Raw genomic sequence first — 25,318 nt, forward strand, 5'->3', positions numbered from 1 at the left:
AAGGGCCCGTTCTAGCATCCGTGGCGAGGGCGAAACATGGGCATCTCGTACCGAAGAAGAAGGCAGTCTTATCATCGCTTGCTGCGATCAGACGGTCAAGTTTTTCGAGGTATGGGCAGGTAAGAGTAAGGGCACTGCTGGTGGCAGAGGCTTGGGCACGAGGCCAGGTGTGCTGGGTGGAAGCAGGGTGCTTGAGGGTTGGTGCGAAGGTATTGGAGAGCTCGGCGGGAGGAATGCGAGATGGAGCGAGGAGATTGAGAGTATTCGTTAGGGCGATTTGGTTGCATATAAATGCCACTTGGGCCCTCCGCATCATTAGGCGGAGGGAGTCCTCAGACGGATTCTGGGTATCATTACCATAGAGCGAGCTGTGTTCGAGACCCGAACATGAGGCAGCACAACTCATCATTACCCTGAGCCTCAAGATTCTGTTAACGTGCAGTACCAGCCAGCCATTTCATTCACGACGAACCACTCGGAGCGCCGGTGCTATGCTACAATAACAATATGCTATGCTATGCTGTGCTGTGCTGCGCTCTGACACAAGACCGCCACCTTTCCATCCTTTCCATCTATCCATGATGGGACAAAAAAAGCGCATAATCAGATGCAAAAACATCACTCGTATCCTCATGACGTTATATGCAAAACTTTTTGGGGATATCGTGGCGTAGCGTGGTATGGTGTGGTATGGGTGTGGGTTTGTTTTGTGCACATCGATGCAATGTTTGGACTGCGGTGATAATTCCACGTTTGGTGCAATGCTGTGGTTGACCAGGATTGCTGTTCCTCGCCCCGCCTCTTTAGAAATTCCGCATCCGGTTCGCGATCAACGATTGGACTTGCTTAGTCGATCGAGACGTCGTGAGGGCAAACAGAGCTTGATGGGGCCCGGACTCGGGACATGTGGTGGCTCGACTCCGACTCCAACTCCATATGCATGCATCGCCTTCAAGTCTTACGCCTCTTGGTCTTGAGTTTCTCTTCCGCTTCTTCGTCGCCATCGTCGAGTATGGGATCATCTTCACCTACGGAGACTTCTTCGTCATTGATGAAGCCGTCCATCTCGCTGTCCTCGTCATCGTCCTCATCATCCTCATCATCCTCATCATCCTCATCATCCTCGCTGCCCTGGTCGCTCCCTTCGTCTTCGTCGTCAGAGCCGGACTCAAGCTCCTCCTCTGCCTCATCGACAACGAGTCCGCCTGGCCGCTGTACCACGTCCTCGTCAGAAGAGTGCTCTTCGTTGTCAGAGGAGTCGGAGACGCCGTTCGTAAGAGCAAGTGGCATTTCTTCATCCTGGTCATCTCCATTCTCGGAGTCGTGAGCGACGAGTTCATTCAATGCCTTCCGGGCGCTCTTGCCACGTTTGGTCTCAACGCCGGCAGCCTCGTCGTACTCCTCTTCGCTCTCCCAATTATCGCCCTCGCCCTCGACCATGACGTTGACAGGTTTTGCAGCGCCTCCAAATCCAGCTTCGGCACGTTGAGCGGCGATCTCTCTTCGAAAGCGCAATTGACCCTCCACCATTTGTAGCTTCCCCTTCAACAGCAGTAGATTCGGTAGCCCACTTGCCCGCTGTTCCAATGCACGATACAGACTTTTCAAACTCTCCCGTGCAGCAACATTTTGACTGATGCTTGCACCATGCGCGACGCACAAGTGCTGGACCCATACTTGCAGGCCACCGTAGCGGCCGGGACGGGAGACCATACGCTCAGCCAGCTTCTGGATCAGAATACCAGTAAGGCTCGGATCAAGACGTGTAAGTGTGTTTCGTACAACGGTTGGGTCTGGAGTGTGTAGGCAAGCTTCAAGAAGCGGCGAATCAGAGGTGCGCAGGGCTTGTGTGAGGACTGTGGACAGGGAAAGACCGGTAGGAAGGGAAAGGTGGCCACCCGCCGTCAGGAGAGACGTGGGTGAAGGCTCGATGGGGATAGCAATGGTCTTGGGATTCGGGTGCAGGTTGGCGAGGCGATCACCGAACGTCGGCTCTCCGTCTGTAGCAGCAGTTGCGGCGGGATCGGAGGTCATTGTGGTGAGTGTCTCGGAGGTGGTTGGGACGGCAGGCGCGTCCTGCATCTCTTCGTCGTCGCCTTCAGATGCTTCGGAAGCACCATCGGCTTCGGCTTGGAAATCCCCGGCATCTGAATCCGTTTCGGCTTCTTCGTCATCATCAACGTCAGTGCTGTCAATTTCTATGGCAACCTCCTGGGACCCTGCAGGGGCGATGCCGTTGGTGACGACAGTACTTGATTCATCGACATGCGGCTTGCCCATGTCTTTCGCACCATTGATACTAGCCGAGAGGGACGCGACAGACCTGGCCTTCATCAACTCCTTGACGCCAGTGAAGAGTAGCTCGCCTGAGCCTTCGTCTTGCCAACGAATCTTCTGAAAACTCAGGTCGACACCGCCATCTACCGAGGCTAGAACGACCTCTGGTCCTTGTATTGAGGCGGCGAAGATAGCGGCTGATCGGTTGGAGGAGTCAACAAGCTTGATCTGCGCAGCTGACTTTTGAGTCAGGTCCTTGCGACTAGACTTGAGGTCGCCATTGCGACTTTGCGGCGGAACAAATGGTTTTGGGAAGAGCTCGACTGTGCCATCTTTATTGACAACAGCAAGGACTTGTTGATCTCGCTCACTAGCCAAATCGACATCTCCGGCACCGAGATCGAGAGATTTGACCTCACTGCTTGCAATCAAAGTTCTTGCTAAGCGATGCTTCCCAGTATCGTATAGATTGATATAACGATCGCCGTCCGCAGCAAGGAAGAATTCGGCTGAAGATGCTTTGTCGGGGGTGGAGCGGTACAAAGCCAGTATTGAGTTCTTCATTGCGTCGAACGATTGGGGCTGAATGTCATCTTGAGAGTCGGTGAATATCATGTAGGGTGTTGAGGAGGCGCAGAGTATTGATGTAGGCAGGTGGATGGGCGCGAGCGTATGGATGGTAGAGTCGGGCAAGGAGATAGTGCGCAAAGCCTTCCTACTGTTGACGTCCCATTGTGTCAACTTCCCATCACCTCCTAAGCTCCAGCCGTGCCTGAAGTCGGTCTGCGAAAATTTGAAGTCGGCAATGCCTGTTTCGTGCTGGCCAGCAAGTTCACCAACTAACCGACCTTCCGAAGGTGAGAACAGGCAGACTTCAGATGTACTTGTGCCATAAGCCAGTATGACGCTGTCTTGCTTCTTGCTCTTTTTACTGGGAGTGCCATTGGGATGTGAGGTCGAGTGTCCCCAATCTAGGCAAGTAAACCTCTGACCGGGCTTTGCAGCATGCTGGCACCGCAAACGGCCAGTGGAGGTGTCATGAACGCGCAACTGCTGAGACTCAAAGCTTTGTATGACCGAGGCAAACAGCCGTAGTTGGAAAGTTGACGGTGCGAAGGAGGATTTCAGGATAGAAGATTTCGAGGCACCTGCTCTGGCCGAGGCAGGCTTGGAGGTGGCGGCCGTGACTTGCTTCTTGCCCATGTTGACGGCAATACGGAGTTCACACAAGAAAGATAATGGTTGAAAGTGAGACTAGACACCAGCACGTTCACATTATGCAAGCAAGCATAAGTGTGAGAGAACGTCGAGTCCTAGGTTTACTTAGAGGCTGCAATACAGCAGTTTGCGAAGCGCAACTTTTTTTGCGGGAGCCACTGGATGTCACCGATAATTTTGACGCTAACTAACCTGAGTTAGCGTCGACAAGAGCCTGCTCCTCGTAGGTTTACCTCTGCCGTTCGCCTGCCTTGAACAACTTGTCCGCGTTGTCGATTCTTTAACCTCACACAGGCATTCACCACCGGTCGCACAGAAGAGTCCATGCAAAAATTGTAACACTTGGTACATGCGCAACAAAGTCCAAATGCTCTCTGACCCAATGGTCCATACTGATCTCGCCCCATCGCGGGCGAGGTCGATGCGCCTTCGAGACCTTGCACCAGCCCATCCACAACTAACCAGCAGCATCTCCACGATTCCTCTCCCTGAAACGACTGCTGCACCTATTTGGTCGATAAGCAGAAATCTCAGGTGAGTTAGCCGCTACGTGGTCTGAATTTTCAGGTTCCTACGAGACCGCCCGCAAGACATAGGAACCAGTCCGAGGCTGACGACATCTTGAAACGTACCGGGCTCCGGAAGGGCATGCTACACGCATTTTGATCGGAGGCTTCGGCATGTCTGTCAGCACCACCTGAATGTTCTTGTCCGATTCCCCGAGGGAACACCTAGCATCGACACAGCGCCAGGAATCATATCGGCATCGGTCAGGAACGCAAGCGGCCTCGCGAACGAGCATTGAGGTTCGTAATGCCTCCAATTCTCGCTATTACGGACGGGATTCAGAACTCCAGGCTGCGATGGACGCCATGAGTCATCGGTGCAGAGCACGTGACATCATAGAGATGTTTGCCTCCGTGTTGCCTGCCTGAGCTTTGCCCTTCAAAAACCTCATAACTATGGTGCAGCCTTTGGTAAGTCCGGAGGCAACTCTCGGAGAGGAAGTCTCGTGACCAGTGGTTGAGGGGCGGGAGGACCGGGGTGAGGCGGGCTGTCAGTGGTAGGGGGCACCAGAGGGAGGAGATTGACGCGTAAAAAGGAGAGTGCGGAAATACGCACGGACCATCTCGTCAGAGACTAGGAAAGGAAGGGGGCTAGCATGGGAGCCTACAGCCCGGCATCAGCCAATCGAACTGCGCACATTGGGTGCCACCAGACTCCACTCGGCAGGGTGTGGCCAGCATTGATTTGCGCCTGGTGCTGATTTTCATCGGACTGCCTTCTTGCCGGCGTCTTTAAAAGGGTTGCGCGGTCGCCTCAGAAATTCCGTTTTTTTCGGCCTCTTCACGTCGCGTCTCCCGTCTCCCCCTCCGCCAAGCCGAGCTACGATTCGTCGCGTCACAACAACATCACAACATCATTACTGCGACGTTTCTCCCTTCGTCCATCATTCTTCAGTGTCTGCAATCGCTGTCACTGCCATTACTGACTTTGACTTGTCGCAGCTGTGCGCAAGTAGCCGTGGTCGCCATTGCCGCTGCCTTGTCACGCCAAGGTCCGCGTGGTCGCGCCTGCCCTTTGCTGGTGATAGGCCTTGGCGCTACCCGTCGTCAGTCACATGACCGGTCCAGCTTCTCGAGAAATAAATTCATCCTTGCGATCTTGACTTTGTTCTCACCCATCCCGCACACCTCCGTCGTCCGAGTTGCCACTTAATTGTGTCAGCAGGCTGCCATCATTCATTCCACATTTCACTTTCAATCAACCTATTTAATCCGCGCCTCGCGCACTTCGTGTTCGGCTTTACCTTTCTTCCGTGCCGCCACCTTGGCTCCACCGGATCGAACGCCATTGTACATTAAATCACCATTATCTTCTAATATCAGCCGCCCTCAAGCACCGAACACGCCATGGATGTCGAGATGACAATGGAGTCTCAAGGGTACGTTGCGCCACTCATACCGTCGATCTCACACATCCTGACTTATTCTTCCAGACTCCCAAAGCAATTCGGTACAACCTCACAGCAGCCTGAGCCCGAGCGCATTGCCTCAAACGTAGAAGCGTCCGTATCGAACGCCGAAATACCGTCCGCGCCCTCAATCGAGGTCAAAGCGACACCTAACTCGAGCGAGTCAGCCATTCCTCAACCTGAGACTTCACACGCCACAATAAATGGCGACCATTCCGAGCCGCGCGTCAACGGGGTTGAAGACTCCAAAGTCGCAGAACCCGAGCTGCCTAGCGCGCCTGTCTCAGTGCCCACGATGCCAACTGAGTCAGGCCTGCCTCCACAACAGCCTCCGGTAACCTCTTCCAATGCCACCTCTTTCGCTGACTCGGTCATTCCATCTTCATTGCCCGCTGAAGCGCAGTCGTCCATTGAAGCCACTGAGATTACTCAAGCGACGACCGATACCATTCCAGATTCTGTTCCTCAGCCGCCCATGTCGGACCTGCGGTCGCCACCTCATGCGGACGAACTTGCACCCGCGCAAGTAGCAGAGATCGAGGCGCAGAAACACGCGGAAGACAATGCGGCTGTTGCTGAAGTCCCTTCACAGTCCGAGATCGCACCCGCTGTGGACTCTACGCCAGCACTTGAGGCACCATCGGTTCTTGCAGCATCCTCTCCGAGCGTAGTACCTCAAGTTGCTAAAGTCGGCGATACTGGTCTAGCTACTCCTCCAATCCATACCCCACCACTCGTGCCTCAAGTCGCGTCGGCCAACGTGCCAGACTCCTTGTCAGCAGTCGTACCTCCAGAGAATCCGGCTGAGCCTACGCCTACTCCTGCCGAGCCCATCTCGACTCCAGCTGAGCCTACCCCCACCTTAGAAAAGCCGGAGGACGATGTCATGACTGATGCACCACCTGCCAAGGTCGCTCGCGAGCGAGAAGAGGACCAATCGGAGTCCGAGCGTGCTGCCAAGCGCCTCAAGACTGATGAACCCGAGTCCAGCTTCAAAGTGCCCAATGTACCAGCAGCTGCGTCCCCCAGTCCTGCTACCGGTACACCTGCTCCCACCTCGAACGCAAACAATGACGGCGATGGCACCATTACCACAGCGCGCCTAACCCACATGAAGAAGATCATATCGAACTTGAAGAAAAGCAAAGCGTCTGCGGCATTCAGACAGCCCGTTGATCCTGTTGCGCTCAATATCCCCACTTATGTCGATATCGTCAAGAACCCAATGGATCTTGGCAAGATCGATCAGAAACTGAAGACGAACAGCTACTCGAACGTTTCAGAATTTCGAAGCGATTTCGAGCTGATCGTTAGCAATTGCGTCGCCTTCAATGGTTCTGAACACGGGGTGACGCAACAGGCATTTACCATGCAGACTTCATTCAACAACCAAATGCAGCAGCTTCCCAAGGTTCAATACGCTGAGCCGAGTAAGGAGGAGAAGAAGGCTGCTCGTGCAAAACAAGAGCCGACCCGCACAGCGCCTCCTCGTCGGCCTTCCGTCACGGCTGCTACTCCGCCCGCTAGTCAGGGCACTGCTCGGTCTCCTAGAACGTCTGTCAGCGCAAGCACCCCCGCTTTCGCGCCTGGTCCAGATGGTGTCCCCCTCATTCGCCGTGATAGTAACATGGCTGACGGAAGACCCAAGCGACAAATTGTGCCACCCAAGCGCAATCAAGAGTATGCTGGTGGTCGACCAAAGAAGAAGAAGTATGAACTTCAGCTGCGATTCTGCCAAGAAGTACTGAAGGAGTTGACGGCGCCCAAGAATTGGGCTATGAACCAGTACTTCACTCACCCTGTTGACCCAGTGGCTCTCAACATACCTACTTACTTCCAAATCATCAAGAAGCCAATGGATCTAAGTACCATTCAGACCAAGCTTGACAACAATGTCTATGAAAAGGCGAAAGACTTTGAGGAGGATGTTCGGCTTATCTTCAAGAACTGCTACAAATTCAACCCTGACGGTGATTGGGTTCACAACTCGGGAAAGCAACTCGAATCTCTCTTTAACTCGAGGTGGGCTGGCAAGGAAGACTGGATCGCGTCCCGCGAACCACAGTCCGATCCCCAATCTGAAGCCGAGGACGACGACTCAGATGACGAGAGCGAGGACGATGCCGAGGACAGTGAAGTGGAACGCAACGACAAGATTGCTATGCTACAGAAGCAAATCGCCGAGATGTCGAAGCAGATGGGTGAGCTGACTCAGAGCAAGGGCTCCAAGAAGAAGAAGTCGAAGTCTCCAAATGCACCTACTTCATCCAAGAAAGCCAAGAACAAATCGAAGAAAGAGAAGCCCAAGACGACATTCCCTGGGCTCCAGAAGACCGAAAAGAAGAAGTCAGTCCCCAAGGCCAAACCCGAGAGAGAGAAGTTCGTCACGTTCCAGGAAAAGCAGTACATTTCCAACGGAATCGCGATGCTTCCTGAGAAGCAAATGTCTGAGGCGCTGCGGATTATTCAACAGAGTGTTCCAGCTCTCGCTAACAGCAATGAGTCTGAGATTGAGCTCGACATCGAGGAAGTTCCGAACTTCGCTCTCGTCAAGCTCCTCAACTTTGTTAAGAAGTATGCTGGACCACCTCCTGAGGAGACCAAAGGTGATGAGGGCTACGTTCCTGCTCCCGCCCCTGCTGCTGCAACCAAATCTAAGAAAAATAAGCCCATGAGCAAGGCTCAGCAAGAGGCTCAAATCGACGAGCTGAAAGGCAAGCTCAGTGCCTATGCCGGCGGTCCTGCTAGTCCCGGTGCTATGCAATCCATCGAGAACGATGAGAGCAGCGATAACGATGACTCGGAAGAGAGTGAGGAGGACTGAGCAAGTCTCCATCGTATTCCTTCCCTTGATTTACGGACAGCTGCATCCCTCACAGCCCTGAAGAAACATTTTGGAATCGCGCTGGAGTACTGCCCAGCACGGACCAGTTGTCATGGACCTTATCAAGAGCCCCTCACCTATCCTTGTTGCTCGGCGCGATATCTGGCTGGAGCACAACAAAACTCCGCGTCAAAGTAGCTTGAGGGCGAGAATGTTTTGTAATCAAGACTAAGGACTCGGCGAGGAGAGATCTTAGAACGTGTGCGAAAGTTTCTTCCAAGCCCGGTCTGGTTCTCGAAGTATGAGTTGCTTCATGGCTTGCGCAGGTGTTTAGCGCCGGGTCCAGTCGACCACGGCGTATGGATGCCTTGATGGCGAAACGGGGGAATGCAGGAGGGCTATGCGGGCAGGCAATAGCAGTAAACAGAGCCCTCCTTGCTGTTTGCATGGATGATTAGATAGCATACCCAGAAGACGCCGCGACGATGAAGGACTACTGCCCGTCGAGGATCAACACAACATTGATGCCAAGACGCGACACAGTCTCAATGAAGATGACTTGAAAGACCCCTAAACCAAACCTCCATTCTTTGCCCCTTCTTTTCCTCTTCCTGCATCTCTGCGAATTGCATTCGTCGTGATCAGCAAACTAGATTCTCTCAGCTACGCTCCGCGTTCATCCGAACATGATACCGCCAGCCACCCAGTCCCTCCTCTCTGCCAATCCGCAGTTCGCCAACTTGCACAAAACGCTCACGACCAAGGTCCTTGACTTGGACGCCTCGACCCGCACCACAAACAGCACACACGCACCCGTCGCCGCGCAGCTGAATCAGCACCGCGTCCGAGTCGCGCGCGACCGCATCTTGCTTGGCACGCTGGCATGCCTCGCCGCCGACGAGACAGATATCGACGATGTTCACAATGATTACGATAGCGACGATGATACGCTACCGCAGCCGCTGCGCGACCTCCTCGCCTTGATGGTCGAGTACATCCCTCTCAGCCAAAGCCGCAGCGGTGGCGGTGGCGGTGACGGTCCCGAAGACGACCTTTTGGCGCCCGACCTGCACGCCTTCCGACGGGACCTGCCGCGCATCGCGCGCGCGACCGCGGCGGTCCTGGCGCGGCAGCATCGGCGCCTCGTCGCTGCGGCGGCTGCGGTTGCGGCTGGCTCGGGTGGACGGGCCGGTGGCGGTCAAGGAGAGGAACGCGATCTAGCGACACTGCTGGCGGCGCAGACGGCACGATTGCAAACGCTGCGCCAGAGGGAGGTGCCTGCGGCGCTGCGGGCGGCGACGGACGCGCTGTTAGTGCTACTGCGGGCGCAGAGCGAGGAGGTGCAGCGAGCGGTCCGGGACCTGGAGCAGAGGAAGCATGGGGCCGAAAGCCGGCATGTGCAAGCGAGGGCGGCGTTTTTGGCAGGCGTGGCGGTGGGGTTGGAGAGGAAGTGTCGGGTGGAGGAGCTGGAGTGGCGGCGGGATGGGTTGGGTGGGAAGGCGGTGCAGGAGAGGTTGTTGGGGAGGGTGGGGGAGTTGGAAAGGGAGGGGAGGGAGTTGGAGGGGAGGTGGCGGGAGGTGGACGGGGCGTTGAAGGAGTATGAAGTGGTTGGGGGCGAGGTGATGTTGAGGTTGGGGAGGAGATATGCGGCCGTGGAGGCGGAATTGGAGGGGGTCAAGGCCGATGTGGAGAGGTTGCTGGCTCAGGAAAGGGGTGGGGAGAGCAGTGAGGGCAGTTCATGGATACACTGATCAAGGAGAAAATGCAGCAGCCTTGAGGAGAGGTTGTGGAAATAAACATGTTGAAGACCTGGAACGCCTGCCAGCTCCGCCGTCGTCCAAGGCTCGGCGCTCCTCTGTCGTTGGTATTCATCTATAACCCCGTAGATCTGCATGCCAGCGCTCACGTGCAGTGTGTAGCCACAACGCATGGGGCGACATCCTCACTCGCAATTGTTGACCACCGTATCGTCCCGCGCGCGGACCAGCCCAATCTCAGCCACTGATCACGAGAAGTCCTCCTCCTCCTTTTCGATACTGCCCTTGACTCGCAACAGCAAACCCGTCTTCCACTTGTCTAGCTTACTCATCTGGTCGTACTGAAACAGCTTCTCGCTGAACCCATCCTGGTCACCCTCCTCGACGGCATGCGTTAGATCCTCCAGGAGCATACACTCGCGCTGCTGCACGAAACTGTTGTCCCACTCCTTGTACTGCTCCAGCGCCCGTTTCGTAGCCACCAGATCACCGGCTGCCAGGTGGCAAATGCCCGCTTTGAGCAGGTACTCTTTGACCGACCATCTCATCAGATTATTCTGGAGTGACGCCCGCGCAACCGACTCGAACTTGTCGCAGGCGCGCGAGTAGTCGCCCTCCAGTGCCGCCAGATCACCGACCTTCAAATACAGCTTACTCGCCAGGGCCTCGGCGTTATCGCTCTCAAACCACCCCGCTGCTGTCTCGTATGCCTCGAGGGCTTTCTTCTGGTCGCCAATCTCATTCTCGTAAACTTCGGCTAGGTTCTGTTGATGCGTGGCAGCGCGTCGGAAGTTGCCCTTGGATGTGTAGTGGGTGATGGCTTGAGAGAGGACGCGGGCGGCATCGCTCGGCGATTCTTTGCGGTAGACCTTAAAAGCCTCGCTTAGTGTGTTGGCGGCGTCGTCGGGCTCGGAGAGATTGTTGGTCTGGATTGCGGCGGCGCGTTCAAAAGCCTGGCCTGCTTCATGATCTGAGGGATGGGGTCAGCTGTTGTATCGTGTGACAGTGTCGTCAAAACGGGGGATCGGTGTATGGGGTTGAGGACGCGGGGCGGGGCATATCTTACTTTGTTTCTGTACTCGGAAGGCGTTAGCCGCTTGTGTGTACAAGTCTGCTGCGTTCTCCCACTTCTCGGTGCGGCCACCGAAAAAGCTGAAGCCGCCAGTGGCCCCTGACGCCGCTTTCTCGGCCTTTTGAAGGAGTAGTCGGGGATCTTGCGCCATGGTGAAATGGTGACGAGGAAGCGGTCGGAACGGTGACGGGGGGATAAGGTGGGGTTTATGGACAAAGAGTCAACACGTGGAATGTCGCAACTGGCTATAGAGGCTGAGGCACTGACTAGATAGGCAGATTTCTGTTGTTCTGGGAGAGTCAACGTGGCTTGGAGTCGGAGTCTCCAGGCTGCGTCATGCTTGGACCGCTCCGTTCAGAGCGGAGCGCCAAGCCAGTTGGTTGGCGGGCTGGCCCCGCGCGAGCAGAAGTACTACTGTACATCCAGATTCGTATCTGGTGCAACGAGAGATTGACTTGATCGACTACACTTACGGAGAGTCTACGGTGAGGGGACTTGTAGTCCGTATATCCAACATCGCTTGAACGCCCACGAAACGATCGAAATCCTGCAGACAACCTGTTTTCGTCCGGCCCCTCTCAGAATTTCTTAATGCGTGGCTCATGACCCGAATGCTCTATGTCTCCCATCACAATATGTCTAGCACCAAGTAAAAAATGGTGTGCCGCCCTTTACGGTCTCTAGCCGCTCCACAATGACCTTTCTCTTGTGGCCCTCCATATCACTTGCAGCCGCGTAACCGAGGTCTCCCTCGAGGTCGTCATCACCTACGGCCCCGTAGTTCATGCTCGCTTGCCTCATGCCACTTCTGGTGCTGTTGCTCCGCCCCCTGTTACCTGTCTTGGGCAAGCTGCGGCTAAAATCGAAGCTGAAGCGATTCGGGGCCATGCGAGGTTTGGGCCTCCCTGGTAATGTAGTGGTGTTCGAGAGATTATCTCTTGCTTCTCGTGCATGCATATCAGCGAAGCCACTCATAGAGCTCTCGTTCAGCGACATTGGAGACATTGGTGCCGCAGAGCTAGGGCCTGGCTCCTCACCAATATCAGCTAGATCGCCTTGAGCATCGTCACGCGAGAGCTCGAAGCGGTTGGGATTGGGGAGGTCATTCAAGGAAGGCGACCCGAGGAGGTCGGCAACTGGTGCCGAGCGAGAAGGTGCAGTCGTTGAGAAGGCGCCAATATCCATCTCGTCCTGCTCTATGCGAACCTTCTTCTGCGTGCGTTTGGCCGCCTCAGGACTCGAGGCACGCATAGGAATGGCAACAGGAACATCAACAAGGTCGTCCCACACGCAAACACGCGTGCGGCGGGTCAGCTCAAGTGGACCATGGTCCGCTTGCTTGAGAGTTTCAACCACGTTCCAGGCTTGGCCTTTCATGACAGCAATCTGGCGACCAAACATGCGCTCTTTGAAGTCAGGGTCCATGGCAAAGACCCTTCTCAGGGCCAGCTGTGTGTCTGACCACCATGCGGTAGAAGTGAGCAGAGGCAAGAAATGGTCCCGGGTCTTTTGAGTGAACGGTTGACCGATGAGGGAGACGGGCAGGAAGAGCCAGCCAAACGGATATGACCGCCAGGCATCGGGATGTTTCCATGGCCACGACAAAGAGTTGTCAATGGCACCGAGCTTGACGGTTGTGGTAGACGCGTCGCCTGTTACAGGAGTGCCGGTGCGGGAGATGGATTCCATGGCCTCATAACGCCGGTAAGGGCGAGATGTATTTGACTCGGTGCGCTGCCCAGGCGAAATGGCACGAGGCGTGGATTGGCCAGCAGATAGTGTGCCATTGGCACCAGGAGGTTCTGCAACCATAGTGACCTCTTCTGCCTTTTGATCGATCCTGATCATCCAGTTGTCAAGACCTCGGTCGGTGTTGCGCATGATGTAGTCTAGAATAACCAGCTTCTCCAGCTCTTCGCGGAAGCTCTGCTTCAATTTGGGGGTCCAGCTGAATCTGTGCGGCTCTTGAGGCGACGGGCTGGTAAGTCCCGCACCATCGTCCTCATCATCTGAGACCTGGCCTCCAGGGACACAGCTTGCGAAAGGCCTCCGTTTTCTCTTGTGTTCCATGTCAGGTCGGAAGTCGGCAGTATTCTGATCGGGCCAGGGATTCTCGCGGAGGAACATGTTGGCATCCTTGAACCCTTTCAAGAAGACTTGAAAACTGCCCGGCTTTGCCGGCAGGCTCTTTTTCCCACTCCATGAGCTTCTGCGCTCCCAGAAATCGTAATAGAAAGACTTTGAGGAGAGGTAGACAACGTCGGTGTAGGGTACGAGATTTATTCGGAGTTGGGTATCGAGAACGTAGGCTGCAGCTTCGGAGACGTAGGACAAGTTGGGAATAAGGCAGGCTCGACCAAAGAACCAGGGGAACAGATTTCGGTGAACCCATTTGGTCCATTTCGGATTCCTAGTAGCATACGGCTCTTCATCTTTGGGCTTGAAAACGCCAACCACTTTTCCATCGCTGTTCCTCGCAAAGTAGCTGCCAGAGCTACCCTTCGAAATCATTTTCGGATGCATGCCCAGTTCAATGGCCACTCGCACACTTTCGACCGTGTCATCAAATTGCTGCTTGCTCATGCGATCATCATCGTGGTATGCTCTCAGCTCTTCGGGGGTGAGTGGCCGAACACCTTCGGGTGCCTGGAAGACGGAGTGGTGAATTTCCAGCTTTTGATCAGTATCCTCTCGGCCGGATTTCCCAGTGCTTTTGAACTTGTGGACGATTTCTTCGGCCCATCTTTCTAGTCTGGCGTTGATGGCTTTAATGTCGACACCCGAGTTGGTACGCACTCTTCGCAGGGGTCGTTTCGGTGAGCGGCCGCCGGTCGAGCGCATAGGCTCCCGGGGCCCAGGCTGAATGGCGGCATATCGTGTGGATAGAGGATGGTTGCTATATGACTCATCTCCAGAGTCATCGGAGTGGCCTCGGTCGTCCTCATCGGCTTGGGCAAGGCGTGCATAGCCCGAGGTGGCAGGTCGTTGGCGAGGCATGAGGAGATGAGGACATATCTGGCCGGAAGAGGCTAATCCTACCGGGCCATGGTATGTTCAGTGTTGCGTCAAGTATGTCGGAGGTTATGATGAAGCAGATGCAGGATCAGCATATGCTATGGGAGAATCCAAGACGTTGCTTCTTTGACGGCAACGGTTGCAGCCACCTTAGAGCCGCAGCGCAGGCGACTCGGAAACTTGCAGTGGCCGCCTTTCGGAGTATCCGGCAGCGACCCCACAGCCAATCACCAGCAGAATGCACATAGCTTAATCGACTTAGTGTACCTCGTTCTTGATCAACCGCCGAGCACATATGTTTTGAAGAGCATTCTAGACTTTGAGCAGCTGCAATCTCTGCCATGATCCTAATCCACCCGCTCTCCTGCCTTTTTGGAGTGCATTCTCAAGCCTCAGGCGATGAGAGACATGCAGCATGATCGACTTCTCCTGAGTCTTGGCAAGCATCGAATCTGTGCAACGGCCTCTATCGACAAAAGGAGAAGGCATCGCGTGTCGTGCGTCCCGTCCAGACAGGCGTCCGGTACAAAGAGCTAGCGCCTGTGCGACATGTCGATACGATGATACCTTAACCAAGTCGATGCTAGAGCGAACACAGGACAGGGAAGAAAAAAGGGGCATTCGGTATCCGGCGGTCCACTCCGAGTGAAATTGGTAATTTCCTGGCTTTCCCCAGGTTTCTTTCCCATCTACCCACTCATAAATCGCACACACACGAATCGAAGACAATGGTTCTTTGGACTCTGCGTGTGCCAGGATGCGTAGATAGATTGGACGAGATCCTTTGTTGGGCTGGACGAGCTTGAGGGGTCTTGTTCGCACAGTTTGCGAGGCTCAAGTAACCTTTAACAACATCAGTCGGATTCAGAAAGCCTCCAATCATCTGGACCAGTAAACGCCCATACCACATTGACGGGCGGGTCATTAGTCGACCCCCTGACAGGGAACTCGATTGGCTTGATTCTCCGCCTTACTCAAGGCTGGCCTGTATCTATCGATAGCAAACGTCTGCTCTTTCCATCGCTCTCCTTTCCACACCAGTCACTCGTTCAAAAGAACCCTCACTACTACCACCACCAACACCACGACATTTGTTCCCTTTGCCTCTGCTTGGAGGCGTCCACTCGTTTGAGCAAGCCAGGAGACCAGCTAGGTCTCAACCGCAATCACGGCGTCCGCAGTAGCATCCTTCTTCCGGGCCCCGCCCATTGACCAGTCCCACCGACCTTCTCCCCCATTACATCAGGATGAAGGATTCCAGGGGTACCACGGCATGAAGCCAGACCATCGATTGCCATCACCTCTACCGCCCTCGGCTTTTCGACCAGAACTCTCACGTGCCTCCTCCACCTCCTCGCAGACGTCAAACAGTCTGTTCGCCCCACCGCATCCCATCGATCGAGCCGCGAGCCTCAGCGTCCCGGACCATAACAAGACCACTTTACCGGGACTCTCTCAGATAGCAGCATTGGCAGCCACACAGCCGCAGAACAGGTATGTGACAAGCGTGCATAGTCAGGAGGCAGGAACTTACATTGTGGCACACAGATCCTTCTCGGCGAGCCATGCACCGATGGGCTATCACACGCACCTGTCACCGATACCAACTCCAGGAATTGCGGGAAGTGCACCAGTAAGTGTGAATTTTCGTTTGTCTGCCATCGTCAACATAGCGAGTTTCGGCTTCACAGCCGTGCCCTTGGTGCCAAGGCTTTAACGGGCAACTTTGCTCCGACGTCCAACTGCTATCTTTTATCGCTCTTATCGATTACCACCGCATCGTACCATTTCCACTACCCTTGTTGACCGCGCTCATCATGGCTGCCTCTTTACCTGCGAGCACAACTGACTCTCTTCCCTTTCAACAGCCCGTTTGCCAGAATTGCCAGACCTCGACGACGCCACTATGGCGACGCGACGAGCAGGGTTCCGTGCTTTGCAATGCCTGCGGCTTGTTCCTGAAGCTGCACGGTAGACCGCGCCCAATCTCTCTCAAGACCGATGTTATCAAGAGTCGGAACCGTGTCAAGGCCAACCAGCCGCCTAAGAAGAAGGTTTGTCGACGTCCCGCTGTGACGAGAATACATGCTCATAATTCATCGCAGCTCGAAAATGGCCTTCCGGCAACCCAAACCGCCGACATGATCACTCCGCAAAACCGCCGAGTCTCCCACATGGCCGCCTCTGTAACTTCGGAGCGCTCACACTCCCCTATCTCCAGGACAGGCACCCCAGGAATGCACGACCCCAACATCGCGCCTCAGCATATGTTTGACAGCGTCCATCTCGGTGACCAGCACTTCGGCGGCTCCCCATCTCTACCTCCACTGAACCTCAATCAGCCATCGCCTACCAACATCGACAGCAGTGGCAGCTATGAAGCTCTCATGGCCGCCAACACCAACTTGCGCACCCGTGTGTCCGAGCTCGAGGTCATCAACATGGTCTATTCGGACAACGAGAATAGCTTGCGGTCCGAGCGCGACCACGCCGTACGTGAGCGAGACGAGCTGAAGCGCAAGGTCGAGGAGCTGGAAAAGCAGTTGCAGGATGCAAACGAGTCGGCTCACCCTAACAAGCGAACCAAACTCTCGCACGAGGAGTCTACATCGACCGAGGACGCTCTAGCTGACGAATGATTGACGTTATCTACTCCTTTGCCACAACATCTCAGAAAGCTCAAAAACAATCATCAAAAAAAGAACTAGACATGACTAAGCCAACGGTACACGCCACAGAAGACAAACTCAAATGATACCCCCTCAAACATCGACCATCGATACTTTGCACGAATTTCATTTCGACGGACAGATTAGCAGCGCAAGCACGCATCGGAGCGGAGCTAAAGGCGCCGCGTTCTCTGTTACCATTAAGTAATACTTAATTCTCATATGTACCACCACTACTAACCTGCACGATGTGGGCGGGAGGAAATCGGGCGTTGGGAGCTGGTAAAGGGGAAGCTGGCGAAAAGCCACTACTGCAAGCGACTACCGGCTGGTGATACTGCTGCTCCGAAGCGATTCCACGACGACAAGAGCCATGGGTTTGATTGAGGGCGGAAGACAAAAGGGAAGGCAGGGATAGATCACGGGAAAGGGAAGCAGAGCAGAGAAAAGTCTTTTGCGTGTCCTTTCTTTCGGCAGCGAGGGAGGCAGATCGTTCAAATCCATCTTGACTCGGGTGGATTTGTTGCACGCTGTATATGCATGCGCATAAGACGTTGGGATCACCCTGCATGGTCGGTGTACATGCACGTCGATCCCCAGGTAGTGGGGAAACAAGGGGTTTCCATAGGAATGATGAAAGGGCAGCACTTCGAATCAGAAGGAGTTGGAAAAGAACAGACTCGTGTGTGTGAGGCAATCCGCCTCTTTTGTGCACTTTGACTTAGGTGCTTTTCCGCGCCGCCATGCATCTATCTGGTAAACTCGATCCAATGAGGTTATCCGATACCCTGAGCCTTTGTCGGCGCTGACGCGTGGTCTCCGTCCGCCCTGCTATCACTGACGAACATTTCGAGATGGTGCATATATAATCAATGTTATTGAGGCGCATAAGCCCCGTTCCCGCCCAATTTCCAAGACATGAGATCTGGGGTGCTCGTTGCAGGACCTGCAGCGTAGGACCACCATATATATCTCCAAAAGCCTTCTCGAGATACCTCTCATATGGGGATACCCCGAACATCTTCATCATCGCCAGTCGCTGCCACTATGTCGCCGTAGACCGTGATGGGAATAACGACCTCAAAGGCCTCACACTCCAGCCTCTCGACTGCAATGCTTACCACCCCCCTCTCATCCTTGACCACCTCTTCGAAAAGCGACGTCTCGGTGGAGGTGGAGGAGGTCTTTCCCGTCTGCTCGCTGTCGTACAGCTTCACTTCTTCTCCAGTATCACCACCTTGTCCTTCTGGTATCTCTTCGTCTGGTGTGGGAGCAGTGTTGTTTCTGATGACACCAAATTCGAATCTTATGCCCCAAGCCAGCTCGACTCCACTCGTGATAAAAGTTGGAGTGCCTCCGACTGGGACTGTGGGACTGTACACTGCCCTTTTCGAGAACAGCACGTTACTTGTCCAGGTGCTGTAAGTCCGTCTAGTCACTCTCGCAATAGAAGTCGCCGAGCGGATGGCCAGGCTTTGCGCCACCTTCTCCGTCGTCTCCAGGGTTCCGTGAAGGGTTGCAACTCTGATGGACGTCGAGTCGGGCGAGGCGAACGCAACGGACGCTGTGATGGTTTCGCCCAAGCGGAAGAGTGCACGCGATAAAGTGATGACCGCGACGGGATGGCCTGCACGAGTGATGTTGAAGCGGTTGCTGGAGCTGGAGTCTGGATTCATGCCCGCTCGGTTTGACAAGAGGATTGCGCGGTTGATAGCGGCTAAAGTAGGATGGGTAGAGTCCTCCGTGGCAGTCATACCTGCATCCAGAACAGAACCGGCAGAGGAGTGCCGCCGGCGTGAACGGTCAAGTAATGTATCAATGTACGTGAGAAATGCCTCGGAGCTGCCAATCTTAGAGCGGTGAGAGCTGGGGACCTGCGGCGTGCCGTTGCTGAATGCAAAAGCGTCATCAATGGATGCTGTTCGGGCGGGATCACGCAGCAAGACGTGCGGCTGCATCAGATCATGACCCAGAATCTCGCCTTCCAAGTCGACGCCGGAGAAGATGCGTATCGGGACGCTGATTTGCCGGACCTTGTGATCCCGATCACGCGTCCCTGTTGGAGCAGTCTGGACGCCGATTTGAATATTGTAGGCGATCTTGATGGCTTTGCCACGATATGAAGAAGGCAAGCCACGTGGAAGGCCACAGCTGAACGAGAAAGACTTCTCTTCACCAGGCTCCAAATGGAGGTTGACGAACAGAAGTGACTGTGGTGTGCTAAGGAGCGGAATGGCGCGAGAGTTGGTGACAGCATTCATTTCGCGGACAGACGACATGTTGTCGGCGCCCACTAGCGAGTTCAGAGAGTCCCCCAAGCTGTTGAAACTAAAGCCACTAAGGAAGCCCGAAGTGGGCCGTTGCTTCTTCTGCGTTACACCAACCACACCACCTCCAGCCTGACCACCTAGAAAGCCCTTCCGCTTGACTTCCTCGAATGGAGATTGGTCGACCAAGGATCCGTCCACGGTGAAAGTGGCTACTAGATGGGCATATCCCATCAGTAGGCTTGCAGGCTGAGGCTGAGGCCTGCGCGTTGCCGGTGGTAGGGAGTCCATGCGATAATGACGGCGCATCATAGCACTGGGAGCATTGACCTGTGGGCGTTCAGATAAGATAGAGGGCTGCTCTGACTGAAGGGTATCTTGAGAATGATTGCTCAAAGAGTAGAATTCGCCACTGCTCCGCTCGCTGGTCACACGACTGGCATTAGATGGCTCCCTTCTGAGCCGAGTCGGAACTGCACTACGCCCGTTGTTCCGGGGAGAAGGTGCCCTTGATGTCTCCCTGGGAACAGTGGGCTGCGTCAATGCCTCTGGTTGCGTTGATGGGGGAAACTGAAAGTCGGGCGTCGATCGTCTGCTTTCATATACAGGTGTTGAGGTAGACGTCGAAGACAAAGGACTCCGTCGCCCAGCCTGTGGTGGTATGTGTAACCCGGTAGATGGCTCCCGATACTGGCTCGGACGGCGACTGTGGCCTGTATAGACTTGAATGGTCGAAGACCGCCGATGACCACCGGCGGGCCGATAGGCCTGGCCACCGGAAGGATCCTCTGAGGGTTGCGATGTGGTTGGCGAGCCGATGGAGATGATGGATACAGACCTCTGGTGCTTGTGGCCAGGTCGTTGAGGAGGGGCAGCAGGAGGACTGACCACAGATGGAATAGGATTCTTCATGGCCGAAGGAGGGTAATTGAATCTGCTGGCCTTGGGCGAATGTAGGGGACCATCACCAGGTTGCGTGGAGCCGGGTGGCAGCTTCCCAATACTGGGAGTCCTGCTATTCCTGCGGACATTGGGGCCTGGTGTCTGGGGTTCTGAGAAACTGGCAACATTCTTGAAAGTGATCGAACATTTCAGCTCCTCGCCCGCAAAGACGCATTGGTCTTGCAAGCGCACGAAGACCTGGATGTCCGACGGCATCCTTCTGGCCAATGCGTCGGACTGGGACTCAGTCTGACTCGGGTAAAGGTCGTTTGGTGGATTGTGCTCATGGCGACGCGTCTCGTTGGTTGCTAGAGTTCGCGACACTTTTGAAAGACAACGAGGTCTCTATCGGCCGTTTCAGGCCACACATCGAGTGATGAAAGGACGAACTGTTGTTCGCCGAGTCGATGTCACCAAGAACTGCACGAATGAGCTCAGATTTAGCCGAAACGGTGCACGAAAAACACCAATTCCGCAATCCCCCTCTCAGCGGCGCTTGATTGGCCAGGTTCGTAGGTAGTCACTGCTTCTATCAGAAACACACACTCTGACATCTGTTCCGTTCTCTCCGTTCTGTTTCCTCTATACCGAGCCTGGGCCTAGGACTCTCTATAGCTTGGTGATGAGACCATCACCCAGCTCACTGACGCTGCCCACACAATGCTATCAAGGGCAAGCTTGAATATGATCCGATTGTGGACGAGTTGACTACACAGTCGATACTAGTTGGCCTATTTCGAAGCAGACGATCATTCTGCTACTGAGAAATTACAGCTATCATCAGACTTTCGAGTACGTCAACGGGCTGTCCTGAGTGCAACACACGACAGTTCACAGATGTGCGATAGTATAACGACCTTATTAGAAACTGCGTACGGAACGGTCCAAGCACTGCCTGCAGGAACCAGGCGAGAGTTTGAGACAGACTCTCTATTTCCACAACTACGATCAAAGTCCATACTGTCCCGCGGAAGCCGCTACTCGGGACCTTCAAGCAATGCAGAGCTAAGGATAGCAATCAGTGCTTGTCGCCCGACAAATGCTGACCTCAGTAGTCGTCGCCGCCTGCACTGCACGTACTGTGTCGTCCACCACGGGCGCTGGCCTGTTCACGCCCGAAGCTTCAATCTTTCCCGTCGCGTCAGGTTCATTCAAGGGGTCCGGATGTACCGCTGCAGTCGGGGTTGTCCCTAACACTCATGCCATCAGCTTCCCTGGTCGTCCGGGCCCACACTCATGAAGTGTCAACTTGTACTTACCGGTGCCCTTGAAGTCCTTGAAAACTCTAAGCGACTTCGCTTTCAGCATCTTCTCGCACTTGTCCACCTCAAGATCTTTGAGGAGGTGCGACTCTTCCGAGACTTGGCAGTGCGAATCGGTGTAGAACTTGACGACGATATCTTGGGCCTGGAAGACCTCGGGCAGCTGGTCGACCTCAAAGTACTTGTACGGAGAGTCGATTTCGATATCCGGGCTCTTGCAACCACCAAGCGTGCTGCTGTTGTACGTGTATGTGTGGTAAGAGGCTTGGTGGCGATCACATATCGGAGCCGACTGCGCGAAGAGCGTAATAGCTAGAGAGTCCTCCGGGACTGGCGCAAGGAAGTCGGAGCCACCGCGGCGAAGCACGTCGTCAAGAGGCTCGACGGGGATGGCTGTCGCTAGGAGAGGCTGTAAAGCGAGGAGAGCTTGAAGCAACAACATCTTAATGTCGCGTTGGATCAAAAACTCATTTGCTACAGGATGTCGACCTTGCTCTGACAGCACGGGGCGGAGAGACTGTTATACCACTCCGCTGTATCTCGACGGCTATTCATTCCCTGAAAATTCTACCACACCTAGTAATCAGCGGGTTGGAACACACCGCGCCATTCGGCCCAAGGACGTCAAGAAACGCGAGTGAGATGCCACCTCACTGATTTCACGAACCACCACCTCGCAGCATGCATGCACCATCCTGACTGGCTCACATCACCTCTCGTCTCGTAGCTGTGAACTGTCATCTTAACCTTCCCCGCGGACCTTTTTCGATAAATGCTGATCAACAGCGAATAGGAAAAATTGCATCCCCTCGACGGCTGCTGGCTGACCTTACACGAGGACTGACACAAGCCGCCTCGCAGAACTTCACCGACATAGAGTGAGCATCAGCTGCCAAGAATTCCGCATACGAGGCGGGATCGGGCGCCTTGTGATGCCGTCGCGGGGGCATTGTATTCCCAGAGGACGCCTTGCGCCGCAGTTGCTGCCACCCTATAGCTATCGTCTTGCCTCTTCTGGCAGGACCTCTTGTCAAGCTCATAAACTATATCTGATTCGCCATCTTATGCGCCATGTGATGTTCGATTACCGGTGTCAGAAAACAGCACTTCGAGGGCAGTGCACCGTCAGCGCCGGTTTATTAGTGGTTACAGGCCGCCACATCCACTGTGGACGTGAGGCCAAGAGTCAGCCTCATAACCTCGTGAGGACGGTGCGGTGGATTAAGTCATCCACGAGGAAAGATATGGCTGCTGGAAACATCGAGGGCGACTTCAGCTGCAACTGCCCTCGTAAGACAGCTGCAAGCGACGTGGTTGCGGACTCGGCAGCGGCACTCAGCCGGCTTTATTGGGAGCGGTGACCTAATTCCTCGCGGCCAAGGGCGTCATCTGCTTGGGTGCGCATCCCCTGCGGCTTCCTTTGCCAGCGTCACCCGACAAAGCAGACGACATGATCTTCACCACCACTAGGGCAAGGGGTTCGAACCCAGAAACTTGGGTAGCTGAAGCCATCGTAATTCGACAGTGATTAGCCACACATGAACTTGATGCTAGCTAAAGGGCGTCTAACCAGATTTACGCTTCACAGCTAGTTATGGCTTGTACTTTAACATGTCAGGTCAGAGGCAGTGAAAGGCTTGGCGCCTAGCTCTATTAGCATTACTAGGAGTATGCGAATGCGGTCCCTGCAGTGGGTATCCGATAAGTCACTGCTGAAGAGTCCATGAAGGATGTCGTGTCTTGATTGACATTGTGAGAGAAGCCTGGAGGGGGATTGGCAAGAAGTGCACCAATATAATGCCCACCATATTTCGGGACGAGGATTCAGATTGCACTCAAGGCAGCTAAACAAAGAAAGTTGTGTCCAGGGGATTCAAGGTCGGCCAGCGTGTCGTCGCAGACCATTGCAACGAGGCCGCCCAGAGGACAAGACATCGATGTTTGGTACCCGTACGGGCAAGTGGACATGGTTGGGCAAACACATTGTTCGGAATGAACAGCACAGGAAGGCATAGCCTGCACAGCCCACGAATCGTCCGGCAACCGACTGCCAGATATTTGAGGAGGCAATTTGACTAGGTGGTATCGAATGCAATGAAGGCGGTGGCGACTACCAGGCATGGGTTTGGATTCGGATGAATATGAATTGATCCCATATCCCCGGCCGAGCTGACCTCACTCGGATGCAAGCGCGGGACACGCCGAAGGATCAACACATACCAGATTTCCCGTGCTCGTCGGCGACCAACAGGGGCAAAATATAGAATGCATCTCGTGACAGCTTGGGTGGTGGGAGGAGAGCCGGGTGGCTTGTGCCTGTGGTGACTTGTTAGACTCTTAGTGGCCGATGTTCCTGCATTGGTGTTGGTCCTTGCAGTTTCTGCCCAAGGCACGACACGCAAAGAGGCGGAAGACGGCAATGGAGACTGAAAGACGACAGCAGATTGGAGGGCCCTGAACAACGAACAGGAGGATTAAATGAGGGGCCGCTGCTCAGCTCAAATTCGCTGGCCCGGAAAGCCCCGCACACGCGGCCAAAAATTTCGAGCAAACTTGAACTTGAACGCGCATTGCGGCCGTCACACCGTCGGAAGACCGCTACCAGCAAAAACGACTCGTGAGGCTGTGAGCAAACTGTTTTCCTTCTTTTCGTCCCAATCCGCAAAATTAATGGTCTTCGCATCTTGAAGTTGCGCCTTCCTTCTTTCCTTACTCCAAGTCGCGCACCTCACTCCCGCCTTCGTTCAGCAACCCATCCTCTCGTTGTCACCAGAAGAATGTCTGAGATCACCCACCCCACCATCAAAGGTGAGCCGGACTTTCAGTGCATCCGATGTCTGACACTAACGACTCCTCAGATGGCTGGTTCCGAGAGATTTCTGACATGGTCCGAGTACCCCGCGTACCTCACTGCCCTACGACTGACGGACATATAGTGGCCGGGCCAAGCCATGACGCTCAAGGTGAACAATGTTCTGCACCACGAGAAGTCCAAATACCAGGATGTTCTCATTTTCGAGAGCAGCGACCACGGCACCGTTCTCGTCCTCGACAATGTTATTCAGTGCACCGAGCGGGATGAGTTTTCCTATCAAGAGATGATCACACACTTGGCCATGAACTCACACCCCAATCCCAAGAACGTTCTAGTTATTGGCGGCGGTGATGGCGGCGTCCTCCGAGAGGTCGTCAAGCACGAGACCGTTGAGAAGGCGGTCTTGGTGGACATCGACGAGGCCGTTATCAGACTGAGCAAGAAATATCTTCCCGGCATGTCCATCGGTTTCCAGCATCCGGCAGTCACCACGCTCGTTCAGGATGGCTTCAAGTACCTCGAGGACCAGAAAGGCCAATTCGATGTCATCATTACCGACAGCAGCGACCCAGAAGGCCCCGCCGAGACTCTGTTCCAGAAGCCTTACTTTGAGCTGCTCAATGGAGCACTGAAGGAGGGTGGTGTTATTACTACCCAAGGTTGTGCGCACCCTTCCTAACCCCGATAGATGGGTTGCGCGGCATTGGCTGACTTTGATTATAGCTGAAAACCAGTGGCTGCATCTCCCTCTGATCACCAAGCTCAAGAAAGATTGCAAGGAAGTTTTCCCGACCGTTGAATATGCGTACACTACCATTCCGACTTATCCATCTGGTCAGATCGGCTTCATGGTTTGCTCCAAGGATCCCAACGCCAATTTGCGCGAGCCTCTGCGCAGCTGGTCTCCCGAAGAAGAGGAAAAGCTGTGCAAATATTACAACAAGGAGATCCACAGAGCTGCATTCATCCTGCCCACCTTTGCTCGCAAGGCACTCAAGTAGGCATTTTGCGTCTGGAGAAGGCAACGGCGAAATTTTGGCGGCGTTCCGAGCAAATCCTTTGCCCTTCAGCAATACAACAGATTCATGATACCACGTTCATAGCTTCTAGAGCACACCGAGACTCAGAATAGAGATCCTCAGAAGACCGGAAACAACTTCCACGATTACGAGGATGCCTTACAACCTGATTGGCGGAAGGCTTGAGGTCCGAAGTATCTTCTACA

At 54.6% G+C, this 25,318-nt stretch overlaps 8 protein-coding genes across 8 annotated transcripts; 4 read left to right on the top strand and 4 right to left on the bottom strand.

Annotated features, from left to right (window-relative positions):
* Nucleotides 1-951: 951 nt before the first annotated feature.
* Nucleotides 952-3,480, bottom strand: HMPREF1541_07595 (uncharacterized protein; the record flags this gene model as incomplete). Its single annotated transcript, XM_008721919.1, has 1 exon — nt 952-3,480. The coding sequence occupies one exon, from the start codon at nt 3,478-3,480 to the stop codon at nt 952-954; it is 2,529 nt and encodes an 842-aa protein (XP_008720141.1).
* Nucleotides 3,481-5,408: 1,928 nt separating this feature from the next.
* Nucleotides 5,409-8,294, top strand: HMPREF1541_07596 (uncharacterized protein; the record flags this gene model as incomplete). The annotated part of the gene is made up of 2 exons (XM_008721920.1): nt 5,409-5,440; nt 5,495-8,294. 2 exons carry the CDS (start codon nt 5,409-5,411, stop codon nt 8,292-8,294), a joined length of 2,832 nt encoding a protein of 943 aa, XP_008720142.1.
* A 686-nt stretch (nt 8,295-8,980) lies between these two features.
* Nucleotides 8,981-10,045, top strand: HMPREF1541_07597 (uncharacterized protein; the record flags this gene model as incomplete). Its single annotated transcript, XM_008721921.1, has 1 exon — nt 8,981-10,045. The coding sequence occupies one exon, from the start codon at nt 8,981-8,983 to the stop codon at nt 10,043-10,045; it is 1,065 nt and encodes a 354-aa protein (XP_008720143.1).
* A 254-nt stretch (nt 10,046-10,299) lies between these two features.
* HMPREF1541_07598 (uncharacterized protein) lies at nt 10,300-11,274 on the bottom strand (the record flags this gene model as incomplete). The annotated part of the gene is made up of 2 exons (XM_008721922.1): nt 10,300-11,021; nt 11,118-11,274. The coding sequence occupies 2 exons, from the start codon at nt 11,272-11,274 to the stop codon at nt 10,300-10,302; spliced, it is 879 nt and encodes a 292-aa protein (XP_008720144.1).
* Nucleotides 11,275-11,762: 488 nt separating this feature from the next.
* HMPREF1541_07599 (uncharacterized protein) lies at nt 11,763-14,120 on the bottom strand (the record flags this gene model as incomplete). Its single annotated transcript, XM_008721923.1, has 1 exon — nt 11,763-14,120. The coding sequence occupies one exon, from the start codon at nt 14,118-14,120 to the stop codon at nt 11,763-11,765; it is 2,358 nt and encodes a 785-aa protein (XP_008720145.1).
* A 1,835-nt stretch (nt 14,121-15,955) lies between these two features.
* On the top strand, nt 15,956-16,777 carry HMPREF1541_07600 (nitrogen regulatory protein DAL80; the record flags this gene model as incomplete). The annotated part of the gene is made up of 1 exon (XM_008721924.1): nt 15,956-16,777. The coding sequence occupies one exon, from the start codon at nt 15,956-15,958 to the stop codon at nt 16,775-16,777; it is 822 nt and encodes a 273-aa protein (XP_008720146.1).
* Nucleotides 16,778-17,805: 1,028 nt separating this feature from the next.
* HMPREF1541_07601 (uncharacterized protein) lies at nt 17,806-20,232 on the bottom strand (the record flags this gene model as incomplete). Its single annotated transcript, XM_008721925.1, has 1 exon — nt 17,806-20,232. One exon carries the CDS (start codon nt 20,230-20,232, stop codon nt 17,806-17,808), a length of 2,427 nt encoding a protein of 808 aa, XP_008720147.1.
* Nucleotides 20,233-24,055: 3,823 nt separating this feature from the next.
* HMPREF1541_07602 (spermidine synthase) lies at nt 24,056-25,094 on the top strand (the record flags this gene model as incomplete). Its single annotated transcript, XM_008721926.1, has 4 exons — nt 24,056-24,086; nt 24,137-24,165; nt 24,215-24,755; nt 24,817-25,094. 4 exons carry the CDS (start codon nt 24,056-24,058, stop codon nt 25,092-25,094), a joined length of 879 nt encoding a protein of 292 aa, XP_008720148.1.
* Between the last annotated feature and the right edge of the window lie 224 nt (nt 25,095-25,318).

Source organism: Cyphellophora europaea (genome assembly GCF_000365145.1).
Source record: "Cyphellophora europaea CBS 101466 unplaced genomic scaffold supercont1.7, whole genome shotgun sequence".
In the NCBI taxonomy this organism is placed as follows: domain Eukaryota; kingdom Fungi; phylum Ascomycota; class Eurotiomycetes; order Chaetothyriales; family Cyphellophoraceae; genus Cyphellophora; species Cyphellophora europaea.